Source organism: Argopecten irradians, chromosome 1, assembly GCF_041381155.1.
Source record: "Argopecten irradians isolate NY chromosome 1, Ai_NY, whole genome shotgun sequence".
NCBI lineage: Eukaryota > Metazoa > Mollusca > Bivalvia > Pectinida > Pectinidae > Argopecten > Argopecten irradians.
In genome coordinates this window covers 71,113,453-71,139,687 of record NC_091134.1, presented here as the reverse complement: position 1 = coordinate 71,139,687, position 26,235 = coordinate 71,113,453, and the positions used below count along the sequence as shown (strand labels likewise).

The window sequence follows — 26,235 nt, the reverse complement described above, 5'->3', positions numbered from 1 at the left end:
TCTCTAACAACAGTTCTAGGCCTGTAAGTAACTCACCTGGGCTTTCTCTAACAACAGTTCTAGGCCTGTAAGTAACTCACCTGGGCTTTCTCTAACAACAGTTCTAGGCCTGTAAGTAACTCACCTGGGCTTTCTCTAACAACAGTTCTAGGCCTGTAAGTAACTCACCTGGGCTTTCTCTAACAACAGTTCTAGGCCTGTAAGTAACTCACCTGGGCTTTCTCTAACAACAGTTCTAGGCCTGTAAGTAACTCACCTGGGCTTTCTCTAACAACAGTTCTAGGCCTGTAAGTAACTCACCTGGGCTTTCTCTAACAACAGTTCTAGGCCTGTAAGTAACTCACCTGGGCTTTCTCTAACAACAGTTCTAGGCCTGTAAGTAACTCACCTGGGCTTTCTCTAACAACAGTTCTAGGCCTGTAAGTAACTCACCTGGGCTTTCTCTAACAACAGTTCTAGGCCTGTAAGTAACTCACCTGGGCTTTCTCTAACAACAGTTCTAGGCCTGTAAGTAACTCACCTGGGCTTTCTCTAACAACAGTTCTAGGCCTGTAAGTAACTCACCTGGGCTTTCTCTAACAACAGTTCAAGGCCTGTAAGTAACTCACCTGGGCTTTCTCTAACAACAGTTCTAGGCCTGTAAGTAACTCACCTGGGCTTTCTCTAACAACAGTTCTAGGCCTGTAAGTAACTCACCTGGGCTTTCTCTAACAACAGTTCTAGGCCTGTAAGTAACTCACCTGGGCTTTCTCTAACAACAGTTCTAGGCCTGTAAGTAACTCACCTGGGCTTTCTCTAACAACAGTTCTAGGCAAGTAACTAACCTGGGCTTTCTTTAACAACTTCTAGGCCTGTAAGTAACTCACCTGGGCTTTCTCTAACAACAGTTCTAAGGCCTGTAAGTAACTCACCTGGGCTTTCTCTAACAACAGTTCTAGGCCTGTAAGTAACTCACCTGGGCTTTCTCTAACAACAGTTCTAGGCCTGTAAGTAACTCACCTGGGCTTTCTCTTCTAACAACAGTTCAAGGGCCTGTAAGTAACTCACCTGGGCTTTCTCTAACAACAGTTCTAGGCCTGTAAGTAACTCACCTGGGCTTTCTCTAACAACAGTTCAAGGCCTGTAAGTAACTCACCTGGGCTTTCTCTAACAACAGTTCTAGGCCTGTAAGTAACTCACCTGGGCTTTCTCTAACAACAGTTCTAGGCCTGTAAGTAACTCACCTGGGCTTTCTCTAACAACAGTTCTAGGCCTGTAAGTAACTCACCTGGGCTTTCTCTAACAACAGTTCTAGGCCTGTAAGTAACTCACCTGGGCTTTCTCTAACAACAGTTCTAGGCCTGTAAGTAACTCACCTGGGCTTTCTCTAACAACAGTTCTAGGGCCTGTAAGTAACTCACCTGGGCTTTCTCTAACAACAGTTCTAGGCCTGTAAGTAACTCACCTGGCTTTCTTAACACAGTTTAGGCCTGTAAGTAACTCACCTGGGCTTTCTCTAACAACAGTTCTAGGCCTGTAAGTAACTCTCCTGGGCTTTCTCTAACAACAGTTTTAGGCCTGTAAGTAACTCACCTGGGCTTCCTCTAACAACAGTTCTAGGCCTGTAAGTAACTCACCTGGGCTTTCTCTAACAACAAGTTCATAGGCCTGTAAGTAACTCACCTGGGCTTTCTCTAACAACAGTTCTAGGCCTGTAAGTAACTCACCTGGGCTTTCTCTAACAACAGTTCTAGGCCTGTAAGTAACTAACCTGGGCTTTCTCTAACAACAGTTCTAGGCCTGTAAGTAACTAACCTGGGCTTTCTCTAACAACAGTTCTAGGCCTGTAAGTAACTCACCTGGGCTTTCTCTAACAACAGTTCTAGGCCTGTAAGTAACTCACCTGGGCTTTCTCTAACAACAGTTCTAGGCCTGTAAGTAACTCACCTGGGCTTTCTCTAACAACAGTTCTAGGCCTGTAAGTAACTCACCTGGGCTTTCTCTAACAACAGTTCAAGGCCTGTAAGTAACTCACCTGGGCTTTCTCTAACAACAGTTCTAGGCCTGTAAGTAACTCACCTGGGCTTTCTCTAACAACAGTTCTAGGCCTGTAAGTAACTCTCCTGGGCTTTCTCTAACAACAGTTCTAGGCCTGTAAGTAACTCCCTGGGCTTTCTCTAACAACAGTTCTAGGCCTGTAAGTAACTCACCTGGGCTTTCTCTAACAACAGTTCTAGGCCTGTAAGTAACTCACCTGGGCTTTCTCTAACAACAGTTCTAGGCCTGTAAGTAACTCACCTGGGCTTTCTCTAACAACAGTTCAAGGCCTGTAAGTAACTCACCTGGGCTTTCTCTAACAACAGTTCTAGGCCTGTAAGTAACTCACCTGGGCTTTCTCTAACAACAGTTCTAGGCCTGTAAGTAACTCACCTGGGCTTTCTCTAACAACAGTTCTAGGCCTGTAAGTAACTAACCTGGGCTTTCTCTAACAACAGTTCTAGGCCTGTAAGTAACTCACCTGGGCTTTCTCTAACAACAGTTCTAGGCCTGTAAGTAACTCACCTGGGCTTTCTCTAACAACAGTTCTAGGCCTGTAAGTAACTCACCTGGGCTTTCTCTAACAACAGTTCTAGGCCTGTAAGTAACTCACCTGGGCTTTCTCTAACAACAGTTCTAGGCCTGTAAGTAACTCACCTGGGCTTTCTCTAACAACAGTTCTAGGCCTGTAAGTAACTCACCTGGGCTTTCTCTAACAACAGTTCTAGGCCTGTAAGTAACTCACCTGGGCTTTCTCTAACAACAGTTCTAGGCCTGTAAGTAACTAACCTGGGCTTTCTCTAACAACAGTTCTAGGCCTGTAAGTAACTCACCTGGGCTTTCTCTAACAACAGTTCTAGGCCTGTAAGTAACTCACCTGGGCTTTCTCTAACAACAGTTCAAGGCCTGTAAGTAACTCACCTGGGCTTTCTCTAACAACAGTTCTAGGCCTGTAAGTAACTCACCTGGGCTTTCTCTAACAACAGTTCTAGGCCTGTAAGTAACTCACCTGGGCTTTCTCTAACAACAGTTCTAGGCCTGTAAGTAACTCACCTGGGCTTTCTCTAACAACAGTTTCTAGGCCTGTAAGTAACTCACCTGGGCTTTCTCTAACAACAGTTCTAGGCCTTTAAGTAACTCACCTGGGCTTTCTCTAACAACAGTTCTAGGCCTGTAAGTAACTCACCTGGGCTTTCTCTAACAACAGTTCTAGGCCTGTAAGTAACTCACCTGGGCTTTCTCTAACAACAGTTCTAGGCCTGTAAGTAACTCACCTGGGCTTTCTCTAACAACAGTTCTAGGCCTGTAAGTAACTCACCTGGGCTTTCTCTAACAACAGTTCTAGGCCTGTAAGTAACTCACCTGGGCTTTCTCTAACAACAGTTCTAGGCCTGTAAGTAACTCACCTGGGCTTTCTCTAACAACAGTTCAAGGCCTGTAAGTAACTCACCTGGGCTTTCTCTTAACAACAGTTCTAGGCCTGTAAGTAACTCACCTGGGCTTTCTCTAACAACAGTTCTAGGCCTGTAAGTAACTCACCTGGGCTTTCTCTAACAACAGTTCTAGGCCTGTAAGTAACTCACCTGGGCTTTCTCTAACAACAGTTCTAGGCCTGTAAGTAACTCACCTGGGCTTTCTCTAATAACAGTTCTAGGCCTGTAAGTAACTCACCTGGGCTTTCTCTAACAACAGTTCTAGGCCTGTAAGTAACTCACCTGGGCTTTCTCTAACAACAGTTCTAGGCCTGTAAGTAACTCACCTGGGCTTTCTCTAACAACAGTTCAAGGCCTGTAAGTAACTCACCTGGGCTTTCTCTAACAACAGTTCTAGGCCTGTAAGTAACTCACCTGGGCTTTCTCTAATAACAGTTCTAGGCCTTTAAGTAACTCACCTGGGCTTTCTCTAACAACAGTTCAAGGCCTGTCAGGAACTTCATTATTGGACAGGTCACTGGGAAGTCCAAGATCCTCTCCATTATTTTCATGAGCTGAAAAGAAAGAAAAAATCAAATAAAAACCAACCAAATAAAAACAAAATAACAAAAACAGATCAGGTTTACAGATGACATTGGTTTCTTCCTATTCATTTTCTGTATTTAGCAAAAACTTGAGTAGTTTAAAGATGTAAGATTCCATAAGAACCTTTTGACTTTTATTCAGATGGTACCTGTTCTCTAATAATAGACTTGTCATATATCTAACCTGTTTTAAAGTAGGATGATCAGGCCATTCAGAAAGCAGTTCCTGGACACGAGCGGTCAGTCGGTCTAGGACTGGACGACACTGGACAACCTCTGCTACATAAGGGTCGTGATAAATGTCAAATGTTGGATTCCCTTTCACTGGTTCAAGTTCATTTCCATGTGCCACTGGTGGAGTTATCTGCTCTTGAATCAATCGACTGGCCAACAGATGTCCTCCCATAATTTGTGGATCTACTTCATTAGCTACGAAAAACATCATATCAAAATACATGCAACTATGAAAAATCCCCAATGATCATTATATAATTGTTAAACCATTAATTCTTGGTAACTTTAAAACTAGTGATGCCTGTAAGTCTCCAACTTCAAAAGAAATCTGGATGGTACATGATAGGACATACCAGGACAGGATGTGCCGACATACCAGGACGAGATGTGACGAGATACTAGAATGGGATGTGACAGGACTGGATGAACACTGTATGCATTTTATTGACATTGGAAGGCACAAAGAATTTTCTTTATTGAAATCAATTATTCAATCTTAAGCATTTTGGGATGTGTCCTATAATAAAGAAAAGCACATTTAAATTGATTTGAACTAGTAATACATGTATGGGTAAGAAATAAAAAAGCATTTAAATGCCAGCTTTGGTTTACTATCAAGAATGTACTGGATAATATCTCCTGAGACAATACTGTACTAATCACTTACACAGAATATCATAGGTCTGTGTAGCTATCACACTCCCAACATAGTAGGTGGACAGAGAGGGCGCCACAAGGTCAGTAGTATCTACAGAGGAAACATGTAACCGTGGTAACCATATAGCCTGGCAGAGACAGGTGAAAATGTGATGGTGGGTCTGGTACACATGGTACATCTCGTCCTCAGTAATCATGTCAGGAGTTGTCTCCTCCTGATCAGATCGTCTTGTCTTGTCCTCAGTCTCCATCTCTTCCGGCTCATCCAGCGTGTCTGTGCCAGTGATGTCCACAAATTCCTTCAAAGACAATGGAGTTAAAGTATTACTCCTGTTTGTATGTTACTGATGAGTATGTGTCAATAGAAATGTATACTACTAGTATAATATCTAAAATAAATACTCACGCTAACAAAGGTTGGGAAGTTGTTCCTGAATTCTTCCTCCTCGATCACTTCTATATCCCTGTCGTCTCCGTGGACTTTAGATTTGTAACGATAAAGACTTTCTTCTTCCTTCTCTCGTTGTCTCTTTGCCTCCTCCTGTTTCTGCCATGCTGTTACAAATTGGTGGAACAGCATAGACAAGGTGAAGGTCATGTCAGAGGTCAACTCCTTCCTCACCAGACTGTCTGACTTCACAAGGTCAAGGCTAGCATGTAGTAATCTACAAATGATGGGGTTGGGAATTACTTTTTGTCAAAGTAAATGTAATGTAGCCAAGCAACCAGACATTATGTCAAGGTCAATGTAATGTGACCAAGCAACCAGACCTGATGTCAAAGTCAATGTAATGTTATCATGCAAGAAGACCTAATGTCAATGTAATTTAAGCAAGCAACCTGTAATGTAACAAAGCAACAAGACCTGGTGTCATGTCAATGTAATATAACCAGGCAACAAGTCCTGAGGTCAAGGTCAATGTAATGTAACCAAGCAACCTGTAATGTAACCAAGCAACCAGACCTGATGTCATGGTCAATGTAATGTAACCAAGCAATAAGACCTAATGTCAAGGTCAATGTAATGTAACCAAGCAACAAGACCTGATGTCAAGGTCAATGTAATGTAACCAAGCAACCTGTAATGTAACCAAGCAACCTGTAATGTAACCAAGCAACCTGTAATGTAACCAAACAACCTGTAGTGTAACCAAGCAACAAGATCTGATGTCATGGTCAATGTAATAACCAAGCAACAAGTCCTGAGGTCAAGGTCAATGTAATGTAACCAAGCAACCTGTAATGTAACCAAACAACCTGTAATGTAACCAAGCAACAAGATCTGATGTCATGGTCAATGTAATAACCAAGCAACCTGTAATGTAACCAAACAACCAGACCTGATGTCAAGGTCAATGTAATGTAACCAAGCAACAAGACCTAATATAAAAAAAAGTAAATGAAAACATAACAACAAGATAATGATATGTTCCCTGTAACTGAAAGACTGAATAGGGAACTTAATTGTTCCCCGTAACAATATGGGTGAATAGGGAACTTTATTGTTCATCGTAAACTGGTTTTACTTTACTGAGGATGGAGTATTTTTGACATCTATAGCTTTTTGGTACCAAATAAAAATCCTGGGCACAGTTTCACAAATATCCTGAACTTTAAGCAATTCCTTAACTTACAAAATATCTCCACAGAAAAGCACTTCTGGTTTTAAGGAAGATATTTTCCTTAATGTCTGCAACCCTCTCCTATGGAGAATTTTAAGTTAAGAAATTTCTTAGATTTAAGAAATGTTCGTGAAACTGGGTCCTGTTTCTTTGCCTTTACCTGGAAATGAGCTGCTTCTCTTGCTGGTAGTTAGTTTCCTGCATGTCTTTTCTCTGGATCACAGTCAGAAGGAGGTTTGATGTTAAGTCAGAGACTAAAGACTTCACAAGATCCAGATTACTAGGGTAAGATTTGGAGATGGTTGGGAACTTGGCCATCAGAAGAAGTTTCTCCTCCAGGTTCCCCTACAAAATAAATAATTCATCAGCAGTGAACACAACCTTGCCACCTCTTACAGGCAGCGAGATGCACAGGTGTGTGATTTTATGATTTATTAGTTTAACATCCTATTAACAGCCAGGGTCATTTAAGGACGTGCCAGGTTTGTTGGTGGAGGAAAGCTGGAGAACCCAGAGAGAAACCACCGACCAGCGGTCAGTACCTGGCAACTGAACCACATGGGATTCATACTCGCGACCCAGAGGTGAAGGGCTTGTGGTAATATGTCGGGACATCTTAACTACTCGGCCACCGCGGCCCCCATGCACAGGTGTAACTATCCACTTGGATTTAAAGATGGCATGGTTACATACTGAAATGATTACCACAAAATCTCACCTTAAATTATTTGAATATATGTAATTCAAAATTTGCATGTTTTCATTTATCGTGTGTTATCTAAAAATAATCAATTTTACCTTTTGACCAATCAGCTGTCTCCTAACTTGTTGCTGCTGAGCACTTCCTGCCACCAGACGGAGGCCGTGTCTGACCTGAGCTATGGTTACACTAAATGGAGTGACCAGGTCACGGTACTCTGGATACCGAGTATCTAAGTTGTCGAGGAATGATCCCTGAGTCTTCTGCCACATTCTCTCCTCAGCAAATTTGTTGCCAATTGTTGTAGATGTCAGTTTACCCAGTAGTTGTAGAATGTGATCTTCACTTCCAACGCTCGATAAATAGTCCTTAACATCACTCACTAGAAACTTAAACTGAAATAGAACAAAGAATCTTATGACACTAACAAGGATACTATAAAAGAATACTAAATAGTTCACCACACACACCTTAACACTATACTAGGATGGGACCTACAAGACAGGACTTTTGTCATCAGGTTTTAAAGGTTTTTTTTCCAGCTTTCCTTTGAAAGTTTGGGCTTGTAAGCCTGCTGTTGTTTCACCATACCTTGGAAGGTTTGGGTCTATAGGCCTGCTGTTGTTCTAGCTTACCTTGGAAGGTTTGGGTCTGTAGGCCTGCTATTGTTCTAGCTTACCTTGGAAGGTTTGGATCTGTAGGCCTGCTGTTGTTTCACCATACCTTAGAAGGTTTGGGTCTGTAGGCCTGCTGTTGTTTCACCATACCTAAAAAGGTTTGGGTCTGTAGGTCTGCTGTTTTTCCAGCTTACCTTGGAAAGTTTGGGTCTGTAGGCCTGCTGTTGTTCTAGCTTACCTTGGAGGATTTGGGTCTGTAGGCCTGCGGTTGTTCTGGCTTACCTTGGAGAATTTGGATCTGTAGGCCTGCTGTTGTTCCAGCTTACCTTGGAAGGTTTGGGTCTGTAGGTCTACTGTTATTCCAGCTTACCTTGGAAGGTTTGATTCTGTAGGTCTGCTGTTGTTCTAGCTTGCCTTGGAAGTTTGGGGTCTGTAGGCCTGCTGTTGTTCTAGCTTACCTTGGAGGATTTGGGTCTGTAGGCCTGCTGTTGTTTCACCATACCTTAGAAGGTTTGGGTCTGTACGCCTGCTGTTGTTCCAGCTTACCTTGGAAGGTTTGGGTCTGTAGGCCTGCTGTTGTTCTAGCTTACCTTAGAAAGTTAGGGTCTGTAGGCCTGCTGTTGTTCTAGCTTACCTTGGAGGATTTGCGTCTGTAGGCCTGCGGTTGTTCTGGCTTACCTTGGAGAATTTGGATCTGTAGGCCTGCTGTTGTTCCAGCTTACCTTAGAAGGTTTGGGTCTGTAGGCCTACTGTTATTCCAGCTTACCTTGGAAGGTTTGATTCTGTAGGCCTGCTGTTGTTCTAGCTTGCCTTGGAAGTTTGGGGTCTGTAGGCCTGCTGTTGTTCTAGCTTACCTTGGAGGATTTGGGTCTGTAGGCCTGCTGTTGTTTCACCATACCTTAGAAGGTTTGGGTCTGTAGACCTGCTGTTGATCTAGCTTACCTTGGAAGGTTTGGGTCTGTAGGCCTGCTGTTGTTCTAGCTTACCTTGGAAGGTTTGGGCCTGTAGGCCTGCTGTTGTTCTAGCTTACCTTGGAAGGTTTGGGTCTGTAGGCCTGCTGTTGTTCTAGCTTACCTTGGAAGGTTTGAGTCTGTAGGCCTGCTGTTGTTCTAGCTTACATTGGAAGGTTTGGGTCTGTAGGCCTACTGTTATTCCAGCTTATCTTGGAAGGTTTGGGTCTGTAGGCCTGCTGTTGTTCCAGCTTACATTGGAAGGTTTGGGTCTGTAGGCCTACTGTAATTCCAGCTTACCTTGGAAGGTTTGAGTCTGTAGGCCTGCTGTTGTTCTAGCTTACCTTGGAAGTTTGGGGTCTGTAGGCCTGCTGTTGTTCTAGCTTACCTTGGAAGGTTTGGGTCTGTAGGCCTGCTGTTGTTCTAGCTTACCTTGGAGGATTTGGGTCTATAGGCCTGCTGTTGTTCTAGCTTGCCTTGGAAGGTTTGGGTCTGTAGGTTTGCTGTTGTTCTAGCTTACCTTGGAAGGTTTGGGTCTGTAGGCCTGCTGTTGTTCTAGCTTACCTTGGTAGTTTGGGGTCTGTAGGCCTGCTGTTGTTCTAGCTTACCTTGGAAGGTTTGTGTCTGTAGGCCTGCTGTTGTTCTAGCTTACCTTGGAAGGTTTGGGTCTGTAGGCCTGCTGTTGTTCTAGCTTACCCTGGAAGGTTTTGGTCTGTAAGCCTGCTGTTGTTCTAGCTTACCTTAAAAGGTTTGGGTCTGTTGGCCTGCTGTTGTTCTAGCTTCCCTTGGAAGGTTTGGGCCTGTAGGCCTGCTGTTGTTCTAGCTTACTTTGGAAGGTTTGGGCCTGTAGGCCTGCTGTTGTTCTAGCTTACCTTGGAAGGTTTGAGTCTGTAGGCCTGCTGTTGTTCTAGCTTACCTTGGAAGTTTGGGGTCTGTAGGCCTGCTGTTGTTTCACCTTACCTTGGAGAATTTGGATCTGTAGGCCTGCTGTTGTTCTAGCTTACCTTGGAAAATTTGGGTCTGTAGGCCTGCTGTTGTTTCATCATACCTTAGAAGGTTTAAGTCTGTAGGCCTACTGTTGTTCCAGCTTACCTTGGAAGGTTTGGGTCTGTAGGCCTGCTGTTGTTTCACCATACCTTAGAAGGTTTGGGCCTGTAGGCCTGCTGTTGTTCCAGCTTACCTTTTGAAGGTTTGGGTCTGTAGGCCTGCTGTTGTTCTAGCTTACCTTGGAAGGTTTGGGTCTGTAGGCCTGCTGTTGTTCTAGCTTACCTTGGAGGATTTGGGTTTGTATGCCTGCTGTTGTTCTGGCTTACCTTGGAGAATTTGGATCTGTAGGCCTGCTGTTGTTCCAGCTTACCATGGAAGGTTTGGGTCTGTAGGCCTACTGTTATTCCAGCTTACCTTGGAAGGTTTGATTCTGTAGGCCTGCTGTTGTTCTAGCTTGCCTTGGAAGTTTGGGGTCTGTAGGCCTGCTGTTGTTCTAGCTTACCTTGGAAAGTTTGGGTCTGTAGGCCTGCTGTTGTTTCACCATACCTTAGAAGGTTTGGGTCTGTAGGCCTGCTGTTGTTCTAGCTTACCTTGGAAGGTTTGGGTCTGTAGGCCTGCTGTTGTTTCACCAAACCTTAGAAGGTTTGAGTCTGTAGGCCTGCTGTTGTTCTAGCTTACCTTGGAGGATTTGGGTCTGTAGGCCTGCTGTTGTTCTAGCTTACCTTGGAAGGTTTGGGCCTGAAGGCCTGCTGTTGTTCTAGCTCACATTGGAAGGTTTGAGTCTGTAGGCCTGCTGTTGTTCTAGCTTACCTTGGAAGTTTGGGGTCTGTAGGCCTGCTGTTGTTTCACCTTACCTTGGAGAATTTGGATCTGTAGGCCTGCTGTTGTTCTAGCTTACCTTAGAAAATTTGGGTCTGTAGGCCTGCTGTTGTTTCACCTTACCTTGGAGAATTTGGATCTGTAAGCCTGCTGTTGTTCCAGCTTACCTTGGAGAATTTGGGTCCGTAGGCCTGCTGTTGTTTCACATTACCTAGGAGAATTTGGATCTGTAGGCCTGCTGTTGTTCCAGCTTACCTTGGAGGATTTGGGTCTGTAGGCCTGCTGTTGTTCTAGTTAAACCTTAGAGGGTTTTTAAGTCTGTAGGCCTGCTGTTGTTCTAGCTTACCTTGGAGAATTTGGGTCTGTAGGCCTGCTGTTGTTCTAGCTTACCTTGGAAGGTTTGGGTCTGTAGGCCTACTGTTATTCCAGCTTACCTTGGAAGATTTGGGTCTGTAGGCCTGCTGTTGTTCTAGCTTACCTTGAAAGTTTGGGGTCTGTAGGCCTGCTGTTGTTCTAGCTTACCTTGGAGGATTTGGGTCTGTAGGCCTGCTGTAGTTCTAGCTTACCTCGGAAGGTTTGGGTCTGTAGGCCTACTGTTATTCCAGCTTACCTTGGAAGGTTTGGGTCTGTAGGCCTGCTGTTGTTCTAGCTTACCTTGGAAGTTTGGGGTCTGTAGGCCTACTGTTGTTCTAGTTTACCTTGAAGAATTTGGGTCTGTAGGCCTGCTGTTGTTCTAGCTTACCTTGGAAGTTTGGGGTCTGTAGGCCTGCTGTTGTTCTAGCTTACCTTGGAGGATTTGGGTCTATAGGCCTAGTGTTGTTCTAGCTTACCTTGGAAGGTTTGGGCCTGTAGGCCTGCTGTTGTTCCAATTGAGTGACATTCTCCTGTAGATATCTTGTCTTGGCCACCAGGTGAGGTATGCAAGGATGCAGAAGGTGGTCAGGTAAACTGGACAATAGTTGACCAGTAGTAAATCGATGATGTTGATCATAAACACTCAGCTCCATCTGTGTGTCTGCCAACTGTAAAGAGAGTACATACTATTATATTATTAAGTTCTGGTTAATGGTAGGACAAATTAGGTACACAGCTTAATTATAAAAAATTGCAGAAGCATATCACTAAAACATTCTGTAAGGAAAACAAACTTTTAAAACAATAAGTTCAATACGATACTATCAACTGTTAAGGACTTGTCAATGATAACAGTGATTATAAAGGACAAAATGAAATTCAAATTTTAAATTAGATTAAAAAAAATGCGAAAATCTGTATGGAGTTATGAACTTCAGTTATATTCATAATTTCATGCCACTACATACATTCTTAATCAAACATACAAACATGGAAGCTCTTGGACTGACAAATACACCTGCCACAATGGCATATCAAAATGACTGTTAACATTATACCTACCTCTTGTCTGGCATAACTGAGTTTGATTGCCACTTTCTCCACTGGGTCCACACTGATATTTGGCACCAACAGCGCCCTCTGTAGGAGACCTAGGTGGAGCCAGGCAGTGCCCACGTCCACCAAACTGACCGGGTCTGTGCCAAACACTTTATACACAATACAGAAACACCTCTGTATACTATAAGCCAGGTCAGGTAAACTTTCAGTCAGGTAACTCTGGCACGTATCTAGTCTGCTTCTCAGCTTTGTATCAAGCACAAGGTCACATCCAACTTTCTCTTTGACATCCTGACCTTTAACCTCTGTCATCATAGCCTGGATTTCACTGAAGAGTTCTTTGTAGACCTCTAATTTATCAGGGGAGACAACTGCAGTGGCAGATTTTAGGAAAAGGGTAAATGCCTCATGTAGGTGTTGTTTTTCCAGAAACCTGAAGAAACAATCGAAATATCTTATGACCTAATACAATAGAAAGACTGGAATGTCATGAAAACTACATTTAAATCTGTTTTAAATACATTCTGATTTGAATTTGTTTATTGATCTTCAGTCAGCTTATATTACTTATCTGCTATAAATTTCTAACAACTACTTATACGGCAAGGTATAATCATTCAATCTGAAAAGCTGGCCTTATAACTGTTGATGATAGTGACTGTACCTAAATTATACATATTAGTATGTTATCTAAGGAACTATTCTACTGTTAGAATATCATACTATGAGGACAGGGTTCCAGGATCTGTGTTACCTTGGTGAGAACTGTTGGCTTGACAACAAGGAGCCATGTGACCAGAGGTGCTTAGCAACCAGGGAAAGCTTCTGGGACTGGGCCTGACACTGTCCTAGTGACACCTGTAGACACTGAAGGTCAGATGGGGCAGACCCTATGGACCTTTTGTTGTCCTCTCTACCCCCACACAAAAACGTAAACACAGCATAGGTCGGTGTGGCCATGTGGAAGGCATATGGACCCTACAGAGAAAAGGAAAGACAACATATTAAAGTGATCTATGATATCATAGTGTTGTAAGCAAACACTTCTCAAAGAAATTCTAAATGTGTATATCAACAATATTCTAAGGAATTGTTATTTATAAATTTCCTATAATGTATTTAAAGACATTACACCAAAGGATTGAAAGCCATTGGTATTTTAATCTTAAGCTAATATTTTATAGATTCTCTAAAGTAACAATACTTTATTTACTGTAAATGAACAAAAAGGGAGGTAAAGCTGAATTTATTTTAAAAATACAAAGTCTATATATATTCAATTGCAAGCCACCACAAATTTTAAGTACATGTATGTGTAATGTTTTGTGATGCATGTGATATTCATAGATCATTCTGGAAATGATTTGATATGTATCGATAACTAGGGACATTGTAATGATCATTACATTCTGATATGATCACATGCAGTTTCTGGTTTCTATTGTTTAGTGAGATAACTATAGACATTGTAATGATCATTACATTCTGATATGATCACATGCAGTTTCTGGTTTCTATTGTTTAGTGAGATAACTATAGACATTGTAATGATCATTACATTCTGATATGATCACATGCAGTTTCTGGTTTCTATTGTTTAGTGAGATAACTATGGACATCGTAATGATCATTACATTCTGATATGATCACATGCAGTTTCTGGTTTCTATTGTTTAGTGAGATAACTATAGACATTGTAATGATCATTACATTCTGATATGATCACATGCAGTTTCTGGTTTCTATTGTTTAGTGAGATAACTATAGACATTGTAATGATCATTACATTCTGATATGATCACATGCAGTTTCTGGTTTCTATTGTTTAGTGAGATAACTATAGACATTGTAATGACTACTTGTGATCATTACATTCTGATATGATCACATGCAGTTTCTGGTTTCTATTGTTTTTAGTGAGAGATAAATATGGACATTGTAATGATCATTACATTCTGATATGATCACCTGCAGTTTGTATTTTCTATTGTTTAATGAGGATGCATATAGAAACTTTCAGATTAGGTTCTGATATCTGTCTGCTGTAACATACATAGCCTTTGTCCTCCAGCTGACTGACTGTGTCAACATCTTCTTCTTCACTCCAATGAAGCCAAGTGTCAATTTGTTTGGTAGCCGTGCAGTTCCATGTTTTATTGAACAGCTGTTTATACAGAATCATTGAGTTGTGCTGTTTAACATCAAAACAGAACAATTCATACACCAAATATTGGTACAGGGATGAAAGGTTGATTCATTATATATGGTACATTATATACTATAATTTGGTGTTTTTGAATGAGACAAATTTCATTTGATTTATTTCATTAGACATATTGTTTGCTTACATATTGTAAATATTGATATAAAGCTGCAAATCCTATCAACATTAGGGTCAATATGTGGCCTCTTATAATACATTGTATCATTGATCTGACTATCTGAGATAGGATAAAATGCTTTCTATCAGCACTTTGTTTTTTCAGCTCGGTTTTTGTATCTTTTTTTTTTAATTATCACAAAAAGACTAGTACTTGTATTTGGGATCAGAAATAAAAGTTATGTTTATTTTTTTTGAAGTTTTCCACTGGGAGCAAGAAAAAATAATTTTACAAGAGAATCACCCTTACCTGTTGAAGGTCAGTGTGTCCCAGTTCCCTGTACTGAGTGACCTGGGCTGGTGACACTGGGGTGAAGGTCAGAGAGAAGTCTGTGAGGTCCCGACATCCTCCAAGAAGGTTGTGATTATAGAGGTCAGGGACTAATGTCACCTCGGCAACCAAAGTCACATACTCAAACAGAGGCCACAGACACACATGTTGCCATGGTGATGTAGTGTCAACATTCTCTGATTGAGACTGTGTAACAGTTGTTGTTAAATCGCTGTCAATCTTTTGGTCTAGGCCATATTTCTTCAGAGTATCTTGAATCTGTTTTACCAACTTTTGAAACTCATCTGCATGGATGACAGCAGAAAGTCAAATTACATCAAAATATTTCAAACATTACACTGAAATCAATTGAAGATACACTGCATCAAACATGGAATTCAAGGAAGATATTAACAAGCATCATCCTTAAATATTTACATTGCCACTGCACAGTACCTATATGTTGCTACTTAGCCCAATGTATGATATTTTCCAGTAATAGTATTTACATTTGCAGTTAAGCTCTGGCATACAAATACCGCAATCAGAGTTCAAGAGGTCAAGAAATGAGTTTTATGTCAATATGATAATTCACTAAAGAATGTAACAAATTCTGAAAATTGTTCAATATGGAAACATATTCTTATGAAAATATTTGAAATGGATTGAAATGTTGTACTTATCATTGCATATCCTGTTTTATCGATGGGACTATTTCATCTACTGTTATTGTTTAGTCGGTTGTCCGTGGTAACACGCCGAAGTTGCTAGAACTCAACTCTTCCCCACCATATTAATGGCTGTTCCATCAAATAACATTTTTCACTATACAAGCATATAACTTTTATTTTTATACCTTTTTTCCGCTCCTTTTCTTTTTATAATGGGAATAACTATATAAACGTAAATATAAGCATTGGTTGTCATATTTTTGACATGAATTTGTGTGTAACATACATTGGGTGTTCTATATCTATCATGGTGCGCTCTAACACCCAATGTATGTAAAAACTATGACACCCCATGCTTACAACACAGCAGTAACTGTAATTATTACTCACCATTGTTCCCCTGTTGGTCCTGATGTAGGCCAGCCATGGCTGTATGTAACATCTCCATAGTTTGACCTCCATCACACAACAGAAGTTTCACCTTCTTCCTAGTTACTATGGCAACACTATCAACTTCTAAGTCAACTGCTCTACAGAGGTTATTTAGGGTCAAGGTCATTGCTGCTTCCTCTTGCGTCCTGAATGGAGCTGGATGACCGACAGATTTCCAGAAGTGGACAAATTGTTTGTCGTTATGTACAAAGGACGGATGGAGGTGACTGACAACTGAGTGTAAGTGTTGGGGCAAACTGGAATTAGTATAAATACTCTGTATCAAATATCATCCTTATAAACCTAACATTATTGTGACGTCACAATAGAAACATTGATGTTGCATGTTGATTTGTAAAAATAATCCCTTGAAAAAACAATGGAATTGTGCATAATTTATTTTATCAAATAGTCTAAACAATTCAAAATTATAAGCATTGGTGTAGCGGATTCTCACGACAGTTTGTAAACAAGATTTTTTTCATACCCAGCTGAAATTACGAATTAGTGACAAATTGTATATTTTCAAGTTAAAAGCGTAGACAATGATTAAGAGCCATACAGGCATAATGTGTTATAGCTCTAATATGTGCTGAAATCTAATATTTATTGACTTATAATTGCTTATTGTAACTATAAATATAATAAAGAATTAAGAAGATCTGGTATATTTACCTGTCCTGGAGTAGGAGCCAGGTCCTCTTGTAGAACATGTGCCAATGTAGAGCCATGTAGTGGTACTCCATTTCTTCTCCTGTCATAGAACCTTCACACGCCTCCAACAGTCGACACCTCCACTTCACTGCATCTAGGACCTAAACGGATAAAGGTCAAGGTCAGAGAACTTAATAAGAATCACAACAGTTGATGTGATCACGAACACTATTTAGTACCATAGAGAGTGCAAGTCAAAGTCAATTAAAGGATCACAAAAAGAAAAACTTCTAGATTCATTTTATAAAAGTGGCCAATGGGCCTTAATGGTCCCCTGATATTTGATACAAATTAGTTATGTCATTTACAAGCCAACTGATGTCTTTTGTTCACGAAATAGGAACATAGAGATAATAGGTCTACATACAAAGTTTCATTAAGCTTGGTGCATATTAACTCACATTATCATGTTCAAAAGGTTCAATAATTATTATTACAAAGGGCAATAACTCTGTAATTAAGTTAGAGTAGGATCAAGCTGATTTTCGAACTTATCCGAGATCTTTCTAATTCTAGTCTAAATACAAAATTTCATGAAGCTAAGTGCAAATTTACTTAAGTTATCGTGTTCACAATATTCAATAATAATTATTTGTGCAAAGGCCAATAACTCTGTATGTTTCAGTCACGTCACGTTGATTTTTTAACTTGTCTGAGATCTTTCCAATGTTAGTCTAAATACGTACAAAGTTTCTTTAAACTCAGTTTATATTTACTCAAGTTATCCTTTTCAAAATGTCCAGTAATTATAATTACTGTAAAGGGAAATAACTCTGTAAATTACCATTGAATCAAGCTGATTTTCAATCTCATCCAAGATCTTTCCAATGTTAGTCTATATATAAAGTTTTATTAAGCTTAATTGGTGCATATTTACTCAAGGTATTGCTTTCGGAGGAAATGTTAATAAACGCCGTACGACGGACGACACACGACCCACAACGCACCACGATGGAGAAAAAACTATCGCAATAGGTCACTATGACCTATGGTCAGGTGACCTAAAAATCTCATATGAAGTGAATACTCATTTAAGATCTAATATATCCCTACCCATTACAGGAATAGTATTTATATAGTAATAATTCAATTTTGCTTGTAACAAGCATTTTCATTAGCTTAAAGATTTATTTCATCAGCCCATAAAGGAAAAAAAATTGCGTCGCCGTTTGTAACATTGCTTCTGATTGGCTGAGATAACTGCGTAATGATTTCATAGATAAAAAAGTCCCAAAATAAATTTGGAATTTTGAAGAGATTATCTTTAGTAAATTGAATTATCAGGAATATTTTGAATATATTTTTCATGTTATGGAGATAAAACACAAAAAATCTGAGTGCACTCTCATCATAAAACGCTTTGTGTTTTATTTAGAGTACACTCATATTTTTGTATTATATCTCAATAACGAAAAAAATCTATTCAAGTTAATCGTTAAATATATAGCACTGTTGGTTACCTTGACTACATCTCTGTAATCAGACAACTGGAGGGAGGCGATAGCTTTCAGTAGTTCATCCTTCTGTGATAGAAGTGTGTAGATATCACATAACTCACTGTGGTCACGTCGCCCAAGGCCGGATTCTGTAATAGAATACTACAGCTAAGTGTGAGCAGCATTAAGATTTACCTCACCTTTCTGTTCTGAAGATATTTTTAGTTTTAATTTAATGTTGTTATCTGACCATTACCTCTGACCTGGTATGAGCACGAGACTCTCATCAAGCCTAGACCTTAATATCACTGTGTGAATATCAATACCATAATATTATTATGTACTAGTTTTTTTATGCATGAATACAAATGGACGATTTACAAACATAGAGTGATTACTCTATAAACTTGTTAAACACAGTTCTGACAACAAAGACACATTTTCTCAGCAGTGTGATGCACATCTTCTGCACATACTTACTGTTGGTAAACGACTTCAATCTTTCCAGAAGATTCTCGTCTGAAGCTGAGTTCAGTTTGATGACTGCAGCCTGCATCATGTGATACCTGTAACAGTTAAATAATGAGTTGTACACAAAGTCCAGACACAAACATCTATACAACTGCTCTTCAACTGTCAATTAATTACCACATAGAATAATTAACAAAAACTTTTAGTACACTGTCTGATCTACAAATGATTACCAAAAAGGATAACAAAAATGGTGTATAGTCAAACATTACTGTCGACGCAACAATACTGTGAACCCTTTCATTTTATTACTACATCAGCATGCTGTCGCTGTTACCTGGCACGCTTTCGCTACATTTTCGATAACTTAGTCACAGTGTTGGTAATGTTATCTCGTAACAGCACTGCCTGTCAGCAGTAAGTGGTATAAAATTCATCTAGAACAAAACTTCATATCTGACAAAATACATAATTTTGCCAATATTTACAATTACCTGTTGAATTTGATGATATACTCTGAAGGTTGTTGACAGGAGAGGAGGAACTTCTGTAGTGCCTGAGGATTCCATCTAACATCCACTGGACCACTGATGACCAAGTCTGAAGAAGAAAACAAGTTTTATAAATCAACATTTTCAATGTATCAAATTTTTTTCATGGTCCATTTGTAAAATAATCATAGTTAATTGACACTTGATGATTCAAATAACGACAATCTTTCACCAGACAACAGGGATTATGAAAGCTTGTGTTGCTTGCTTGAGATCATCAGAAGATAAATATCAATTCTATAGGCCAATACCCAGCACATTGTTTTTTCAGCCACGATATTAAATCATTAGTACAGTAAAGATACTGTTAGTCGTTTTTGATGTTCACCGCCGCCATTGCTAGAATTTACGGAATGGTAAAATAGCGAGCTACATAATTATTGATGTATTTACTCTTACTCAAAGTGATATATTTCGAACTTAGGCATAAATATCGGAGTAAATCTAAATCTATCACTCTAAATCAATATATTTGTGTTGATGTTGTAGTGCTTTCAGGTCCTCCTTTTTAATATCATTTATATAGCGTTTTTTCATTATTATAATTAATCCATATTTACTGTTACTTCAAAAGTCAACGTAAACATAAATAACTGCTCTAACCTCTTAAAATCAATTTTGTGCTAAAACAGTATATTTACAGTATGTGCCCATGTTAAGCTCAGGGTCGTACCGACATGTAAAGATAAAGGTATGGTACAAGTACAAGAGTACAAGGTCTTGGATCTACCTGCTATGTTACAGGACAGTAGATCCTTTTGGTCGTATTGGGGCAGCACACTATCTATTGCCCCGGTCATCACAGACTGTAGACCTTCCACCAGACGCTCAATATGCATTTCAAGGGCAGACAACTCATCTTTGTTTAAACTGTTACGATCAGGCCATACACGTTTTATCGTGGAGATTAACCAATCAAAGTGTAGCTTTCTGTAGGGTCTCGATGATAGATTTAAGAACAAAATCACAGCATGCCATAGTTCTTGCATTTTAGATTTGAGTTCAGACAGCTTGCTGTAGAAATAAATTAATTAGATATCAGCACCATTAGTAATAATTACAGTAAAACATGCTTATAATGAACACAGGAACAAATTCATGGTTATGACATAGTAATTTTCATTCCTATCAAAGTTCCTGCAAGATGTATGTAATGTGTATATAACAAACTACCTTTATTACAAAGAGGTTTGTTATATTAGTGTTTTACTGTACACTATCATTATCTAAGTATTATCTATGAATAATGTTAATGATAGATTGGTTCATCATTTCTGTGGAAGGAAAGTTAGTCATTTTCCCAACATTATATAATTAAGTACAAAAGAGTAGCTAAATAGATAGGAATCTGATGTGAATGAGCTGACAATAATGTATAGATAAGAAGAGGGGTAAATATGTTGCATTCATACCTTCTCTTGAGTAAATCAATACAGCTTCTCAGAACAGTCAGGAATGTTTGTCCGTGTATTTTAACATTGGAAAGTTGCTTATCATCATGAAAATCTTTTGTGCTAATTGTCCTGGTAACCTGTAATGTGCTGTCAGATGAGAGGTTGCCAAGGAGACGACAGTGCTCCTCCCACAATTCTCCGGCCAACTGTAGAGACAAAAGTAAATAAACAAATTTGCCACAACAATAACCAGAAACATACTGACACTAGTCAATAGAATTATTTGTATTTCTTTGTTTCCAATGGAAACCCTACTTATCAAATTTACACAGCGAAATATCTTACCTTTCCAACTTTTTTTCAAAATCATGTGTTGGTTCTAATGTAACACTACATTGAATAATTATATCATAATAAACAGGGGTTTAACAAGACTTATAAACTGTACAAAATGTCGGTCAGAATGGGTACACTGATTTCATTTTCAAATGATATTTCCAAACCTTGTCCAGATCATGTCTTTCAGTCTGTTGGCTACTTTATACTGCTCAATACATACAATAATAACTATAGACATTACAGTCACCTTGTTGTTCACTAAATATTTACCTTTCTAGTCACAAGGCTTCTGACATTCTTTACATACACGTCACATGATCCATGTATCAATGCCTTGACCAATGAAATGCCTCGATCTCTCTGTTGTTGTGTCACCATGGCAGCATGAATTAGGTTAAGAATGACTGGCCGTTCTCCAAGTGAGATGTTCTCTCTCATTACAGAATGTAAAGACATCAACCAATCACAGGCTTCAATATCTAACAGACCTTGACCTTGTAACATAACCTTGACATCATGGGAACTGTATGGCGATCCATCCTCCTACAAAATAGAATTTTACTGCACTAGAAGCAAGTGAAAATCAACATCAGCTTTGGTATAGAATGTAAGGCTTTTCACTGTATTACACTGTAACAATATTCACTATGGGTATATCCAAAATGTTATTATAGAAAACTTTAGATGTAAATACTGCAATGCACTCCAACGGTATGTATTACCAGTGGTAAAAGTCCATGTTGTTGTAGTTATTGGTAGTGTTGTAGATGTAAGGTTTGGCTGTCATATCATAGGAGTCCATCAGTCATGTATATCAGACTGATATCCCCAGTGGTGAAAGTCCATGTTGTTGTAGTTATTGGTAGTGTTGTAGATGTGAGGTTTGGCTGTCATATCATAGGAGTCCATGAGTCATGTATATCAGACTGATATCCCCAGTGGTAAAAGTCCATGTTGTTGTAGTTATTGGTAGTGTTGTAGATGTAAGGTTTGGCTGTCATATCATAGGAGTCCATCAGTCATGTATATCAGACTGATATCCCCAGTGGTGAAAGTCCATGTTGTTGTAGTAATTGGTAGTGTTGTAGATGTGAGGTTTAATGGCTGTCATATCATAGGAGTCCATCAGTCATGTATATCAGACTGATATCCCCAGTGGTAAAAGATGTCCATGTTGTCATGTAGTGATATTAAAGTCATGTTGTAGTTATGTAGTGTGTAGATGTGAGGTTTGGCTGTCATATCATAGGAGTCCATCAGTCATGTATATCAGACTGATATCCCCAGTGGTGAAAGTCCATGTTGTTGTAGTTATTGGTAGTGTTGTAGATGTGAGGTTTGGCTGTCATATCATAGGAGTCCATGAGTCATGTATATCAGACTGATATCCCCAGTGGTGAAAGTCCATGTTGTTGTAGTTATTGGTAGTGTTGTAGATGTGAGGTTTAATGGCTGTCATATCATAGGAGTCCATGAGTCATGTATATCAGACTGATATCCCCAGTGGTGAAAGTCCATGTTGTTGTAGTTATTGGTAGTGTTGTAGATGTGAGGTTTGGCTGTCATATCATAGGAGTCCATCAGTCATGTATATCAGACTGATATCCCCAGTGGTAAAAGTCCATGTTGTTGTAGTAATTGGTAGTGTTGTAGATGTGAGGTTTGGCTGTCATATCATAGGAGTCCATGAGTCATGTATATCAGACTGATATCCCCAGTGGTGAAAGTCCATGTTGTTGTAGTTATTGGTAGTGTTGTAGATGTGAGGTTTGGCTGTCATATCATAGGAGTCCATCAGTCATGTAAATCAGGCTGATTACCAATAACTACATAGCAGGAGAATTATCTTATAGAACACTTACTCAAACCTCGGACAATATTAAGTGTAGTTACCTCCCCTGGAATGAATATCTCTACTCCTCTGTTCCTCATGGCTCGGGATATCTCACCAAACTTTGGATCCATGGCCAGAAACAACCTACAAAGTGTAACAATATTTTTTTTTTCATTATTTCATTGCAATAATATAAAATATCTGATTCAGGAAATGAAGAAATGATTTAAAAATTAATCATACACAATTAGTGTGATATAGTATTTCTTAATTTTCCAATGAAACTTGAAGTTAATTTCTTACTTTTATTTTCTTGGCAGATAATGGGTCCCATATCCTGTCAAGATTATTTAAGATTTTAGTCAAATTGCAAACAAAATTAGATTTTACTCTAATAGAAATTCTCTTTCTTTTACTCAAAATGAGATGGAAGGATTCTGCCGTGGATGATATTAACCTGAAGTTAGGATGTGGTTTAATACTCGGTATGGCTCCATCAATCACTCCTCTTTCATTGATTGTTAGGACACCATTTGGCTCCAGTAAGGCATTCAGTCGGTCCAGGACAGAGGCGCTGAAAAACCAGAATATGTTATTACCATTATCAAAGCATAAATACCTCAGTTAATGCTTTAAAATTTCAGTGAATAATCAACAACTTCAAACTGTTCAAGGAGTCTCTAAATAACTTGGTCAAAAAAGTTTATGTCCTGATGTGGCACACTTGCAGAGTACATATAAATATCTACAAAGTCCTTTAAGAGTTAATAGTCTTACAGCCGTGCTACCCCAACTGAGAACGATGCGTGTATATAAACCCCAACCGCTCAACCGCTGACTTGTATTGATGTATTGAATGAGTGTACTGTAGCCGTGTTATTTATAGACTGGAGTACTGTCGCCAAATCCACAGGTAAATTGGTACTGGATACTACGCTCGTGCCTCTCATCCAACTTAACGAAACTGAATGGCTAGTTAGCTTAACCGTCTATACATCATCAACAATGCGTCTGTATCTTCATAAAAACATAACAAATATTCTTCAAATTGCATCAACATTCACTGACTAGTATTTATTTATTTTAGATATTTTAACAAATCTTCATATTGCAATTAAAATTGCATATGAAACTCCTCATAGATCTAGCGATGCTCATTACATAGGGAACTGCCATACCATGTCCCGGCTGCAGGCCGTGTGCAAAAAGTCAAAACACACGTGGGATTTATAAGATGAGTCCTAAACTGCCTATATTTAGGATTTTCAATAAGTGGTTTGTAATATTATTACAGCAAAACTGACAAGCTACAAGTTTAGTGGCATTTTTTTAAGCGTACTATTATATATAATTAGCCATCAGCTTGGATCTGGTGCCGCACAGATAGTTGAGTTTACTCACAATGTGATTATTGCAAGCCAACGTATCTGCTATCTGATTGCTCTTTAAAGTTTGTTAATGATCTCAAACACACTTATAACTTATTGTGGCAATTTTAAGTAACTAGATTATAATATTTTCAAATAGTTCTGATAACTATTCATGTGTAATAACTCCAGACATTGACATGTGTACGGGGTACGGCGGACTGCCAATGTTTTTGACATGTTCTGCAAGATATATTTCACTGATTCAGTTACGGTGGCCAATAAAAGAAAACAAACACAGTTCAATTATATTATGTTATTTCTTCTAAATACAACACTTCTTTGTGCAAGTTGTCAAGCATTAATTGTGAATGTACCACCTTTATAACATTGAATTTGTGGTTCCCCGGACATTGTTTTCCCCAAAATGTTTGAATGAGCAAAATATACCGATAGTAGATTTTTTTCAGCATTTTCAGCCCTAATAAAAAAATACATGTGCAAAGTACACTGGTGTGTAAGTTACACAAGTTTTTACAGTATTTGTAACAATTATGATTGTGTTTGGTACAGCTAATGTAGCCAGAGCGCCCGCGATTTACCTGTGGATTGGCGACAGTACTCGAGTCTATAAATAACTAGCTACACTCATTCAATACATCGATTCAAGTCAGCAGTAGAGCGGTAGGGGTTTATATACATGCGTCGTTCTCAGTTGGGGTAGCACGGGTGTAAGAATGTTTTCTGACAAGATGGAGCAAATAACAGGGATCAACATGGCAAGGTTTATAATGAATTAATAGATTTCTGCAAGTGTTTCACTTTCATCTGGACCAGTAAGAAGGATTACAAGTCATTAATAAATGAGTTCATAGATGGATTCTGCAGTGAAGTATCAAGTTAACATTAATCCCTAAAACTGATCACTTTGTAATTTGGATAAAGAGAGTTCTTTCTCGACATACACATGTACCTGCAGAAGTTGACATTGTCTATGAGAAGCCAGTGACCAGACTGCAAGGCCTGGACCAACACACTGTCCACCCACTCAAACGCCCCACCTCCCGACCCCACAGAGGTCAAGGTTAACTTAGAGGTCACCTTCATAACCTCTGACTCCAGGGCTGTTACTGTCTTCAGGAACTCTGGAATGGTATCAAAATATCGGCATCAAAACTACGTACAAAACAACTACATCATCACACTCAACATAAAAAAACTCAGTATCTTAAAAACTGCCTAACATATTTACCCACTGTATAATCATCAAATATAAAAACTTATTCTGTTATTTGTACAACAGGGTTATCTAAACTTGTAATCAACATGTTTTTTATCTAGGTGAGTGATAATCTACAATAGGAAATATGCTGTGGTTTCAATTTTACAATCACCAAAGTTTGAACTAGTGTTCCAAATTGTAAATGATTTCCTCTCCTAAACACACATATCATTGTAATATAAATGGTAGAAGATCTGGTTACAAAAGAGTGACTACATACAATATAATTATCACTATTTATCTATGATGACCTTACCCACTCCTCTGTGACATATGATATAATTATCACTATTTATCTACGATGACCTTACCCACTCCTCTGTGACATATGATATAATTATCACTATTTATCTATGATGACCTTACCGGCTCCTCTATGACATATGATATAATTATCACTATTTACCTTACCCGCTCCTCTGTGACATATGATATAATTATCACTATTTATCTACGATATCCTTACCCGCTCCTCTGTGACATATGATATAATTATCACTATTTACCTAGATGACCTTACCCGCTCCTCTGTGACATATGATATAATTATCACTATTTATCTACGATGACCTTACCCGCTCCTCTGTGACATATGATATAATTATCACTATTTATCTACGATGACCTTACCCGCTCCTCTGTGACATATGATATAATTATCACTATTTATCTACGATGACCTTACCCCTCCTCTGTGACATATGATATAATTATCACTATTTATCTACGATGACCTTACCCGTCCTCTGTGACATATGATATAATTATCACTATTTATCTATGATGACCTTACCCACTCCTCTGTGACATATGATATAATTATCACTATTTATCTATGATGACCTTACCCACTCCTCTGTGACATATGATATAATTATCACTATTTATCTATGATGACCTTACCCACTCCTCTGTGACATATGATATAATTATCACTATTTATCTATGATGACCTTACCCACTCCTCTGTGACATATGATATAATTATAACTATTTACCTTACCCACTCCTCTGTGACATATGATATAATTATCACTATTTATCTATGATGACCTTACCCA

The 26,235-nt window shown here is 39.0% G+C and overlaps 1 protein-coding gene across 1 annotated transcript in view; it reads right to left on the bottom strand.

Moving 5' to 3' along the window:
• LOC138311865 (midasin-like) overlaps positions 1–26,235 on the bottom strand; it is a 118,146-nt gene that overhangs the window by 36,162 nt on the left and 55,749 nt on the right. The window contains exons 44-65 of the mRNA XM_069253045.1: positions 24,866–25,037; positions 22,983–23,099; positions 22,585–22,669; positions 20,962–21,234; positions 20,371–20,558; positions 19,689–19,972; positions 18,902–19,007; positions 18,417–18,502; positions 17,961–18,085; positions 16,462–16,601; positions 15,745–16,043; positions 14,663–14,988; positions 14,086–14,223; positions 12,787–13,010; positions 12,036–12,465; positions 11,450–11,641; positions 7,345–7,641; positions 6,707–6,891; positions 5,331–5,589; positions 4,935–5,223; positions 4,218–4,462; positions 3,908–4,003 (exon numbers count right to left, since the gene is read on the bottom strand). Of these exons, the coding sequence (XP_069109146.1) occupies positions 3,908–4,003; positions 4,218–4,462; positions 4,935–5,223; positions 5,331–5,589; positions 6,707–6,891; positions 7,345–7,641; positions 11,450–11,641; positions 12,036–12,465; positions 12,787–13,010; positions 14,086–14,223; positions 14,663–14,988; positions 15,745–16,043; positions 16,462–16,601; positions 17,961–18,085; positions 18,417–18,502; positions 18,902–19,007; positions 19,689–19,972; positions 20,371–20,558; positions 20,962–21,234; positions 22,585–22,669; positions 22,983–23,099; positions 24,866–25,037 (4,556 nt within the window). The remainder of the gene's footprint in view (positions 1–3,907; positions 4,004–4,217; positions 4,463–4,934; positions 5,224–5,330; positions 5,590–6,706; positions 6,892–7,344; positions 7,642–11,449; positions 11,642–12,035; positions 12,466–12,786; positions 13,011–14,085; positions 14,224–14,662; positions 14,989–15,744; positions 16,044–16,461; positions 16,602–17,960; positions 18,086–18,416; positions 18,503–18,901; positions 19,008–19,688; positions 19,973–20,370; positions 20,559–20,961; positions 21,235–22,584; positions 22,670–22,982; positions 23,100–24,865; positions 25,038–26,235) is intronic.